The sequence below is a fragment of the Octopus sinensis genome, linkage group LG5 (assembly GCF_006345805.1).
Source record: "Octopus sinensis linkage group LG5, ASM634580v1, whole genome shotgun sequence".
In the NCBI taxonomy this organism is placed as follows: Eukaryota; Metazoa; Mollusca; class Cephalopoda; order Octopoda; family Octopodidae; genus Octopus; species Octopus sinensis.
Window position 1 is genome coordinate 37,520,459 of NC_043001.1, and position 12,984 is coordinate 37,533,442.

General features: G+C 35.4%; 1 protein-coding gene across 3 annotated transcripts; it reads left to right on the plus strand.

Moving 5' to 3' along the window:
• The first annotated feature begins 1,866 nt into the window (after window positions 1-1,866).
• LOC115212318 lies at window positions 1,867-12,378 on the plus strand. 3 transcript variants are annotated; one of them, XR_003881707.2, is made up of 3 exons: window positions 1,870-2,018; window positions 3,317-3,432; window positions 10,518-12,378. XR_003881707.2 is itself a non-coding variant. In XM_036503329.1 (2 exons), exon 2 carries the CDS (start codon window positions 10,531-10,533, stop codon window positions 10,975-10,977), a length of 447 nt encoding a protein of 148 aa, XP_036359222.1. In that variant the 5' UTR covers window positions 1,867-2,018; window positions 10,518-10,530; the 3' UTR covers window positions 10,978-12,378. The 3 variants fall into 3 exon arrangements, 2 of the variants coding, with proteins under 2 accessions (XP_036359222.1, XP_036359223.1); XM_036503329.1 differs by lacking the exon at window positions 3,317-3,432 and having other exon boundaries at window positions 1,867-2,018; XM_036503330.1 differs by lacking the exons at window positions 1,870-2,018; window positions 3,317-3,432 and adding an exon at window positions 4,012-4,162.
• Window positions 12,379-12,984: the final 606 nt, after the last annotated feature.

The window sequence follows — 12,984 nt, forward strand, 5'->3', positions numbered from 1 at the left end:
GGTGATTAAAATCAAAATAAGCAACAAGGATATCCAAAGGTAATGCAGTACAATTGTTTCATGCAACTCCATTTAATTTAACAATGTAATCATTACATCAATTTAAATGCAGAGCAATCTTCAGTTGCACAAAGATATAGAATTTAATTAAATTAAAACAGACGGTATTTCTCCTGCAGTTGCCACACCAGGAATATAGCATCAGTGGTGCTTCTACCTGGCACAAAAACAAACTGCATCTCATCTAAGCAGACTCTCTTCCTAATTAGTTGGGTTATGACCCTCTCTGTGACCTTCATGACCTGATCCAGCAGTTTGATACCCCTGTACTTATTTCTGTCTAAAGCATCACTTTTACTCTTGTAGCTGTTGACTATGGTGCTGCTATGCCAGTCATTGGGTATGACATTTGTACTTTATAATCTCTGACGAAGCCTAGAGATATATACAAGTACTTCATGTTCATCTACATATTACCTCAATCCACTTGAGTAATAAAGGTAGAATGACGTATTTTTATCTATTGGCTGAAACAGCTGTAAGTTATTTTACCAATTTATATTCATGTTTTTTAATAATAATTACCGGTATCCTTATATATTAATATATTCTATATCTTATATGTAAAGAACAATATGTTGTATGTATGTATGTTAGTGTAATTATCAGTTAATAAATAAATAAGTTAACATAATTTAATGTCTAAAACTTGATGAACCACCTATTGCTCTCCTCCATTTTCTTATTTGCTATATATACATACACACACACACACACACACACATATATATATTGAAAAATTAGGAAAAATACAAATATGAATAGTTTGTGCATACATTTCATCATCACAGTTATTTGGTACCCAGCATCGCATGTTTAGAGTGCATTTGGATGCTTAACTGCACTGGATCATCAAGGGAACACTTTATTGCATTCCGTTACAGAGATCTAATACATACATATATATATATATATATATATATACACGTATATATGTGTGTCTTTGTATTTGTCCCCACCACTGCTTGACAAATGGTGTTGGTTTACTTACATCCCTTTACTATAGTGGCTCAGCAAAATAGACCGATAAAATTTTGAAACAGGCCTACTGAAGTCGATTTGTTTGATTAAAACCTTCACGGTAGTGACCCAACATGGCCACAATTCAATGACTAAAACAAATAAATGATAAGAGACGAGAATTACATTAAGTTATCTCTACTATAGGCACAAAACCAGCAATGTTTTTGGAGGGGGAAAATCATTCATATTGACTCTTCATTACTTATTTTATCATATCCGATTTGATGAAATGAAAAGTCGTCCTTGCCGGAATTTGAACTCAGAACGTAAAGAGCCAGAAAAATTGCCGCTAATCATTTTGTCTGACTTGGATCTTTTCGGTTTGAACGGCTGTTTTTTCTAGCGGTGTCATATGAAATTGTCACCCATAATTATGACCCTAGTATCGATCTATTGCATTTCAATCTGTTTTAGGATTAGGGTTAGGGGTGGGGGGAAGGGTATATTTTTTTTCTTCACAAATGTAAATAAACCCAATCTGTTTCTTAAACGAGGGACATATTCATACGGCACAGAATGTTTTTTTTTTACCTCAATAGACGTCAGTGATTGGTTGAAATTTCAGAAATTGAAGAAAAAAAACAAATATCTTACAAACTATAGAATTTTCTCAATAAAGCCAAGAGAAAAAGATGTTTAATAAACACATTCTATCAGTATACGAAGTTTAAAACTTTTTAGTTACCTAGAAATTATGTTAAAAACTGCCGTAAAACCGAAAAGATCCTCTGAACAGCTTTGTTGACAACCGAAAACTATATTTGCCTAGTGGACGAAATACAAACTAAGGGCACATAACTGCTGTGACTGATGAACTTCACACGTGGTCAGGGGCTTCAGATTTAATAACAAATCTGTTTATTGACTACAGCTTGCTGTACAATTAGCATTTCCTTGCTAGGCACACCAATCATCATATATCCGTTGCCTTCACTGTACGTATACACAAACGTAATTCTACTTTGATTTTACTAGATACCTCCCTGTTAACTCTATACATATTCTGATTGCTTGATATCTTATTTCTATATATATATTACCCATGTTTGTGTTGTGTTAACACAAGAACGACACTATTTACAATATGTCGTGCACTATTATTGTATTTTTTTTTAAGAGAATGACAAGTCCTGGAAGTTTTAGTTTCAATATTTTACTGCAATGTATATATATATTTTGTTTATAATATATGTTATTCCTGTTGTGTCGTTGACAGATCCAAGTATTATATCCTGCTGTATTTAATTAAAGTGTATAGCCACATTGTCTTCTCGTTTTCCCATTATTCTTTTTATTCTTAATATGTTTACATCCCTTATGTGTTCTTTTTTAAGAAATGTTTCAACACCCAGATGTAGCATTTATAGTTCAAATCAACTTCGAAGTTTTAACTATCAAGTTGAAATTTTACACGCAAACACACAAACATTGCTTTGTTTTGCTTTGCTGTCTTATTGTAGGTTTATAGTTTCATTAGAAGTATAATTGGTTCGTCATCAGCTTTACTTCATTCCAATTCTGTTAATTATTTTTTATAATGAACTGCTTTTTATATCAAAACAATCACGACCGCCCCAAGTATATCGTCTTTACGTTTTGTCTTCTCTAATTCTTCTTCTTATATTTTGACGCCTTTTTGTTATCCCTTACTTTACAACTGTCCTCTTTTAACTTTTGTTTTTCCACCAAATTTCCTCTAAACATACAACAAATTGTTTTTGTTTATCCGTCGTATGTCATTTATCAGTCCTTTGTCGTAACAATCTGTTTGTGTGGAGCTTGTCAGCGAGTGGCAATTTTCAAAAACTTAAATCAAAACAAATCATTATCCTTTCTTTATCCCTCCTCTCAACAACAGTAAAGAAAGATTGCCGAAATATTTACTGCCTTCTATCTGTTTACTATCCATACTACACCTTTGTAGTAGTAATTAGTTGCATTTTCTGCATAGTGTTTTACCCTACGCCAATTTAAGCTTTTATCCCGAATATTTTAGTGTCCGTTCTTTGTGGTTTTTCATTTCTTTTCTTTACTAATGCTCGAATCTTCCTATTCAAGTTATTTTAATTTGGCAATAAAAGCTAGTTTTATTTCAATTACACTGCAAGTTGTTGAGTGTACCAGTGTATCAATATCCGAATTTCTTTTATTGTATTCGAAAAATTGCCGAACACTCATCTAAACTTAAAATACTTTTGAAAATTATGCTGCCTAATTCTGACTTTACTTCTAGGCTTCACATGCTTCTAGGTCTTAAATACTTACGACCTATGAACCATAAACTTCTGTGGTCACCAGATTTACAACACTTGGAATTTTGTTAAAACCTTCTAGGTTAACAAACGCAAGGTATAGTTATTAGCTTTTCACAAAGCATTTTTATTTGTCGCCCTCTCACGAAGAATGACAGTTTTGTCTTTTGCTCATATGCTATGATTCTGATTACACCATTGATGTCCTTACTATTTTTCTAAATGTCTTCATTGTCACTGTCTAACTAGCATAAATAGGTGTGTTTATTTGATGTGAAATAGAAGTTTCTTAACTAACGCCTTCTGTGCACAAAGTTGAATAATATGAATCTAAACTTGCTCAATAGGTCAGTCATTGTTAATTCTGGGATGTGCTTTTATTGTTACAATCACTTGTCGAGTTGTACTTTTAAATTTGGAGATCACTTAATACAACTTACACTGACGTCTGATGTTACATATACAAAAGGTGAATGTGTTAGAGACTTTTTATAGAAGTCTGTTTACATTTTAAAGCACACTAGGTACTTTAAAATCATAACCAGATATAGACAGCTGCGGTGTCTAGTTGCTTGTATAGAATACTGGAAAAGAGTTATTGAGAGGAAACGAAATATGTAAAGAGGATGAAATCGTCAGCTTCAAATAGTGATGAATTATTAATTATCTATATAGTGCTCTAAATGTGCACTTCTTTGTTACAAATCTCAGTGTTCCTGGCCAACTCTGAACCAGGAGAACTCTTCTTAATCTTTAATTCAAGACAAGCTTAAATGTGAATATGGTCAAGATTAAAATATTACAGATATAGTTGTTGTGCTGTCTTGGTAAGATAGCTTGTTTGTGTTGGTCACCATTGCCACACTGGAATGATACGTAGGTACTTATTGGTGTGAGCTTGGCTGCCTGTTAAACCATAATGAACAAGCATGAACATAATTGCATATTTTAATGGTACGATTTATTGAACAAGACAACAATTGAATATAAACTAACAATTGCTGGTAGAGAATGTAGTGATTGGAATAAAACAAAGTAATGACTAACTAGGCTTGAAATGCTGGAAAGAATTGGCCTGCAAGTATGAAGAAGAGTTCCTCTTCAATTCCAGCCAGATTCAGTTAAGGAAAATTTGGTGTTGCTGGATGAGAGATGAGGTGTATTTTCTGGTGACTTTCGCATATCTTTGTGACAGTTCTGGTTTGCTTGTCAAGAGGGGAGGTATCTATTCTCTGGACCTCTCTCAAACCTCTACTGTTATCTGGTTTCCTTATGGTAAAAGGTGAGATCTGTGTTTTCTGGCTGCTGTGAAACCTCTGTGAAGATTCTTGGTGCCAAACTGCTAGAGAAAAGTGCTCAAATCTTAGGGACATTTGAGATAGTGTTCATGATATAGCTGCAAGCTGATTAGTTGATATTATTAGATTGGATTGTAAGATGGCAAGCTGGCAGCATTGTTAGCACACCAGACAAAATGCTTTGTGGCATTCCATCTGTCTTTACATTCTTAGTTCAAATTCTGCTGAGGTCAATTTTGTCTCTCATCCTTTTGGGGTTGATAAAATAAGTTCCAAATGATTGAGCACTGGGGTTGATGTAATCGACTATCCCCCTCCCCACAAATTTGTTCCTATAGTAGAAAGGATTATTTTCTGATTGGAAGGCTTATAAACTAAATCAGACTGAGTATTAAGTCAAAATATTTGTATATATATATATGTTGCGAGGCAGTTTGGCTGATTGTTAATATTGGAAGTTTCTGATATTAACAAATAAACATTCCTTAAGAATATGTATGTGTGTATATATATATCTTTTATTTTTTACTTGTTTCAGTCATTGGACTGTGGCCATGCTGGGGCACTACCTTGAAGTGTTTAGTCAAGCAAATTGACCTCAATACTTATTGTTTTCTAAAGCCTGGTACTTATTCTTTTGGTCCCTTTTTGCCAAATTGCTAAGTTATAGGGATGTAAACAAACCAACAGCAGTTATCAAGCATTGGTGAGGGACAAACACAAAAACATACGAACACACACACTCACCTATCATCATCATTTAATGTCCATATTCCATACTGGCATGAGTTGGATGGTTTCAGAAAAGCTGGCAAGCCAGGGAGCTGTACCAAGCTCTGTTGCCTGTTTTGGTATGGTTTCTACAACTGGATACCCTTCTTAATACCAACCACTTTACAGAGTGTACTGGGTGTTTTTTTTTTTTTCATAGTACCAGTACCAGTGAGGTCACCAAATAACTTGCAATACAGGACAAAGTCTGCTTGACTGGGTGGAGTAGTATTGAGGGAGTGGCATTATGCCAGTTGATGAGAGGTTAAAAGAATAATAGGGTAAGAGATAGGTATCTTACTGTGGAAGAGATACAAGGATACTCTAGTTGGCAAAGAAGAAAGAGACTTCGAGAAAGATAGGCATGGGGACAGTAAGATGTGTATTTGTGTATTTGTATGTACATATGCTCACACATTTATACAACGGCTGGAACTACCAAATATTCTTGTTGGCAGGAAAATTGGCAAATGTGCATCTGTACCTTCTAGTTCACTGTAAATATATGCATGTGCGTGCGTGTATGTAAGGTGTAGGCTGTATGGTTAAGAAGTGCACTTCAGAACCACATAGTTAGGGTTTCAGTCCCACGTGTAAGCATTGTCAACTGGCATTCTATATTGTAGCCATGAAATTGGTTGACGGTAACTTAAGAAGCCTCTCCTTTGAGTGTGTGTATGTGTGCATACACACATACATGGCTTAGTGGTTAGGGTGTTACACTCCTGATCACTAGATTGTGATTTCAATTGCTAGACCAGGTGGTGTGTTGTGTTCTTGAGCAAAACACTTCATCTCACATTGTTCTGTGATCACTTCATTACCTGATGCTTGGTACACTGTGTACCTGTTCAGACTGTCAATTTGATGGAGAGAGTGAGCTAATGTGCGCTATGAACATTTGATCACTACAAACAAATCGTTTGTGCAGCTCATTCAGCCATGGCTGTGGATTCGGAGTTGGAAATAATTAAGGGGTAGTTGGAGTCGGTAAAACTATATTGACTCCAACTCTCAATATCTTTATTCTTTAATATAAACCAGTTATAACAGTTAGGCCTACTCAAAGTACAAGTGTATGCATACGCTTTATGAGATATGTAGACCACAATCACTTAATTATATAAAGAGGAGTCGGAATCAGAGTCAGAGGTGCCAATAGTACAGGAGTTTGAGTCAAAGTTTTTTGCTTCAACTCCACAGCCCTGCATTCAACAAAAGCTGAACACTCATATGTCATCTTTGATGGGAGAGTCCATCATCATCATATATATATATATATATATATATATATATATATATATATGTACATGTGATGGTGCATGGAAAAATCCATTGGATGTCACTAAATAAACACCTGAGAAAAACGGGGCCAAAGTCACTAATGGATGTTTTTACATGGTAGTTGTGGCAGATGACTTTACCTTAAATACCAGGGGTCCTACCCTTTTGATAAATGAGAAAAGGCTAAAGTTGTGAAAAGTCTTTTAGTTCTCAGATACACTCAACTTCAAACACTGTTTTCTCAAAAAGGCCTATTTTCTGGGTCATGTCTGGCAAATATATTTTACACACACACACATATATATATATCATCATCATCATCGTTTAACATCCGCTTTCCATGCTAGCATGGGTTGGACGGTTCAACTGGGGTCTGGGAAGCCCGAAGGCTGCACCAGGCCAGTCAGATCTGGCAGTGTTTCTACAGCTGGATGCCCTTCCTAACGCCAACCACTCCGTGAGTGTAGTGGGTGCTTTTTATGTGCCACCGACACAGGTGCCAGACGAGGCTGGCGAACGGCCACGCTCGGATGGTGTTTTTTATGTGCCACCGACACAGGTGCCAGACGAGGCTGGCGAATGGCCACACTCGGATGGTGTTTTTTATGTGCCACCGACACAATATATATATTGTATAAAAGATCATGGGTAAGGCCAAAACAATGCAAAGTATATGCAAGGTAAATCACAAGAAAACAAATATGTGAATTAATGTAGACTTACCTTGTATTCAATATTTCGAGGTTATGACCCCATTTTCAAGAAACTGACGAATGTTGCCGATGTGTGTGTGTGGAGTGGACATGCACAGAAGGGTGTTGCTATAGCAATGAGCTAGCTTCCTGCAACTCCCTTCTATTATTGATCTTGGGTTTCTTTTAGTGTATGAGGATAGCCTCAGAGATTCTAAGGTTGCCCTTGTACCACTGTGTTGCCTTGATGTGCACTGTGAACTCTCGGGTCTGGCATTTCTGTAAATGTTTCTTCACAGAAACGTCTGCCTGCATATGTTCCTTAATGTGTACATGCTGTTTTCTTGTCATGCTTCCGATGTAGGATTTGCCACAGATGATCTCATATACAACATAGATCCTCTGGCACAATTCAGGGTCATTGATGGGGCAGTTCGACAATGTGCACTCCTTAGAGTAGTGTGAGGTGTTGTTCTTGGGAAGGGCCAGTGTGCACTATCTGTATGTCGAGTCCTTCCCTGCGGACTGTGTGTTGTATCGCTGCAGTAGTTTTATCATCAAAGTGTGGTAGCTTTAGGAAGCACGTGCCAGACTTGGGAGTATGCTGTTCTTCCGGGGTTTATTGACCTTGATGTTCTTCAGGCACCGTTGTTTAGCTAAAGATGGTGGGTAGCCATTCAGTGTTAGATCTCTGAGGAACTGTTTGGTGTAGACAGTTTTGTCAGTCACATTGCTGCAATCATTGTTTATACGTGCAATCTCGTTTCTCATGTATGCGACTTTGGCTCTAGTGGGCAAGGCTGATTGGTAGTGGATGAAAAGTTTTCTATTAGTGGCTTTTCTATAGAATTTGGTAAATATGGAGCCTTCCTCTGTGATCTTGAATTGGAAGTCGAGTAGAGTGAGGGTTCTGGATTTGTCTGGATGTTCAATCTTGAATTTGATGTTTATGTCAGTGTTATTGAAGGTCCGGTATATATTAATGGCCATAGATAATAGAGGAGAGATAATTTGGTGGCATAGAAAGGTGGTTGAAGTAAACTTCATGAGGGAAGGGGAGGGACAATATTAAGACTAAAGGATAAATTTTAAGTGAAGTGGTTCTGGATTGTGGAAAAGCTAACTGGTACTAGAGAAAAAGATGATGAAATATGCTGTTCTACTCTCATTTAATTACAGCTGCAGAATACTGCAGTTAGGCAGTGATAGAAAGATGATGGTTGGTGAAGAAAGCTTAAAGAAGAATTTGGGTGAGGGACCCAGTTGTGTGTATATATTTATATATGTCCAATGTATTTCCAGAATTTCAATTTTTCCAAGATGGGTGGGTCTTCTCAATCACTATATATTGCCAGCCATATGTTTTGTCGTTTCTTTCAGGTGGTTCAAAGAACTAAAACTAGCTTTTACTACTTTATCTCATGTCTTCCTTTGTCTCCTTCATCCACAGGCTCCATCTGTATTAAGTGATCAGTGCTTCTTTATACAGCTCATCCGCATGCATCACATGTCTATACCAGCACAGTCCTCCTTCTTGCACACCACATCTGCTACCTTTTATGACCAAGTTTTCTTTCAATACATTTGTACTTTGTCATTCATGTACACTTGCATTGCACATCCACTACAGCATGCTAGCTTCATCTCTTTCTAATCTTCATAAGTCCTTTGCATTGAGAATATCCTCTGCCACTACTAATTAGGTCACCTAGGGAACAGAAACTATTTACTACTTCTAGCGTTTTTCCTGGGCATTTAAGAAAATCTATTTTGTGTGGGTTTTTAGTGTTTATTGTTCCTGTGCATCTACTACAAGTAAAGTCTGCTTTTTCTGTTAACCTGCCTATGATACCACTGCACTTGTGTGTCCATTGTTTGCATTGCATACACTATATGATATTTCTACTTTTCTACATATCAAGTAAGGCCATGTCCCTGGTGGAAGCTGAGATCTGTTTGTGTTTTCCTACTTATTAAAACTTTGGTTATTGAATTAATTGGACATATATAAATTAATGTGTAGAATTAATTTCTTTTCTAATTCTACTTATAACTTCAGTTATAATAGCAAGGTCATTAGTACAAGAGTTCCCACACTGGTCTTAACGCTTTTGTTACTGTATCTATTTTGAGATGCTCTGTGTTTCTTTCAATTATTTTAAATATAACAAAGAATTTAGTAAAATAACTTGATTATCATTAAGATAGTGTTAGGAACATAAATTGTGACTAAGGTCTGTTGGAAGATTTTAATTCAAAACATGTGAAAATGAGATATTTGTACTACAGAGCCAGAGCTAGTTTCAGCCGGGTTGGTATTGAAAGGGTTAAAATCTTCTGTTATAGCCTGATGAATGGGGTGATGGTGGCTAAGAACTGAACCCTGATGAACTCCTACCTGCTTACTAAAATTGTTGCAGTATACATTGTTAACTCCCTGCTAACTTTTAACAGCTCTGTACATAACTTTTATGGCTCTCACAAGTCACCTCCTCAGTGTTCATGTGGTCATAGAGCAAAAAATCTTGTTGAAAAGCTTGATTGCAATGAATGTTAAGTACAGCAGCTTACTTTTAGCTAATTATTTCTCTTTCTCTTGCAGTACGTATACATGCATCTATTTCATATGTATGTGTGTGTGTGCCTACGCCTTTGTGTGTTTATAATATATATATGGATGTATGTGTCTATATATATATATCTCCATTCTTCATATTCCATTCACAAGGCTTTAGTCAATCCAAGGGTATAGTGACCCAAAGTATCATGCAGTGGGATTCGAACCTTGTACCACATGGATGCTAATTAAACTTCTTAATCACACAGCATTCAGTTACAGGTGTTGCCTTGTCCTGTTTTCATTCAGTTGCACAAATCTGATATATCTATCACGTTAGCAAAGCTAACAGGAGAGTCTGGTGTTGAGGTTGTCATTAACACAGTCCTACCCTCAAACAAATATTGTTTTTACATTTATATACATATATTATATATTTACACTCAGCTGTAAAACTGATAAACTATTTTCCAACTTAGTAGTTATCATAGTAATTATATTAACTTGATTTGACATGCAGTGTTATTTCTGAATATTATTGCTAATTATTTTCTCTTATTTTATTTTTATTTTTGCACAGGCATTAATCTACTATGAGTGACCAGAGTCCATATACAATTGAAGAACGATTAATTGCAGCTGTTTGGATGCATGATCGTGTTCTTAATAATAAAAAAATACCCGAAATTCGGCGATTGTTCCAGGAACGTTTTGGAAAGCCTTCACCTACACCACGCATCTTGAGAGAATGGGAGAAAAAAGTATTTGAAACTGGTAGTGTTCTTGATGCACCTCGTTGTGGTCGACCAAGGACAAGATTTGAACATTTAACTGCAATACAAGAGTCACTTATTCGTTCTCCTTCATTATCAATGAGGAAGCGTTCGGCAGAATTACAAATTCCAAAAAGTACTTTGAGAAAAATTCTTAAGTTAGATCTTCCACAAGATGCAGTGGTATATGAAGTTCAAAACAAAAATGAAGATAAAAAAGTCGAAGTATGTCGAGTTATGTTTCAGAAATTTCCATTTTTTGGATGAGGCATCAAACTATATGCATATTGCAGTGTGCATCACATTGCTGTATGCATGCAATTATGGTTTACAATATTTTTGTTATTTTTCATTGTTAAAACCAGTCTTCTTTTCTACTTCCAAAAAAGCCTAAATTAATTATTTTTATTTATTCCATTTAATGATAGTGATTTTGACTATTTTTTTTCTTTATCTAATTTAACTCATTTTATGCTTTCATTTTACTGATTTGCCAAATACACATCTTGGAACTGAATAAATACAAGGGCTTCTGCTTTCCTTCTCATTGATGCTACATCTATCAATTATGAATATTGACAATCATTTACGTTTTTTTAAACCTTTTGGATATTTGATCTCGTTTGGATAAAAGTTGCTTACTGGAGCTTTTGCAATTCAATCTTGGAGAAAGTATGTCAAAAGATGTCTTATTGGCTTCATAAGGAAATAGAAACAGCAGTAGTATATAGGCATGTATATGTGAAAGAAGAAGCTCATTTGTATTGTAACCTTCTTGTTAATATAAATATAGATTTTTACCTTGGATTGTAATTTTCTATCAGAGCCAAAACAACTAAATCAGCATTATTCTGCATATATTTTGCATGAATTATTTAATTAATTTTTTTTCTTTGTGTATTTATTTATTTTATAGCTTCTCTTAAGACCAGCTAATTGTAAATAATAGTGTCCTGCTCTATGAGATTCCTTATACTTCTGTATTCTATCATGAAATCATTGACAAATAAAGAATACTGTTAAAAGTCCTCCAGTTGGCCTACATAGTTTCATACTAGGATTTGACTAAACAGACATATCTTATGCAATCTGTCTTTAATCCAGACAATCACTTTTTCTTTCTCTCCTTCTGTCTTTCATTATCACTGTCATATTCTTGTATGTCTGCAGATAAATGAAGTCAAGTAAAAGTAATAAGCTGTTATTATAAACTTGATTAAAAAAAAAAATACTGCTAATGGCTATGGGTATATTGGGGGTGGGGTGGGGTGAATTTTGTATTATTTGTGGCAGATGTCCCTATAAAATAATAAATGTTCATTTGGATTTTAATGAGATAAGAAATTGATTGTATCAGACCCTTTACTATTATTTTATAGAGTTTATATTTCATTGTATAAATATTGAGAATATGATAAAGAACAAGATGGGGAAGCTTATGATGTTAGTGCAAAACAGTGTCAAATCTTTACTCTTGTTGCTTTCTCAGTGTTTTACTGTTGTAGGATTGTGATCAAAGTATTGACAGCAAAGGATTTGGTAAACTAAATTTTAATTTATTCCAAACACTTGAGAAATTTTTGTCTTTTGACTTGAAGATCATTTCCAAAGACAAATTTAAGGTTTAATTATAGAAAATATGAGATCAAATAAAATAATTGAAGAATTTTTTTTTTAGATGTCTTGTGATTTTATCATGCCATTGTTACATCTTTTTTTTTTTATGCAAACATTTTTTAATGTACAGCAGTGTTTAAGTATCAGTGAGTCACATCAATTACTTTAGGGGTTTTTTTTTACGATGCTACTGTGTTGGAGAAATCTCTCTTTTACTCTTTTACTTGTTTCAGTCGTTTGACTGCAGCCATGCTGGAGCACCACTTTTAGTCGAGCAAATCAACCCCAGGACTTATTCTATTGGTCTCTTTTGCCAAACTGCTAAGTTACGGTGACGTAAACACACCAGCAAGCGATGTTGGGGGGGAGGGGAGACAAACACACACACATATACATATATATGATGGGCTTCTTTCAGTTTCCGTCTACTAAATCCACTCACAAGGCTTTGGTCGGCCCGAGGCTATAGTAGAAGACACTTGCCCAAGGTGCCACGCAGTGGGACTGAACCCAGAATCATGTAGTTGGTAAACAAACTACTTACCACACAGTCACTCCTGCACCTCTCCGGAAACAAACTTTTATTGTTATTTTTCAGGATGATTTTTTTTATTTTTATTTTGGTAAATAAACTCACACACTATATACTTGTTCTAC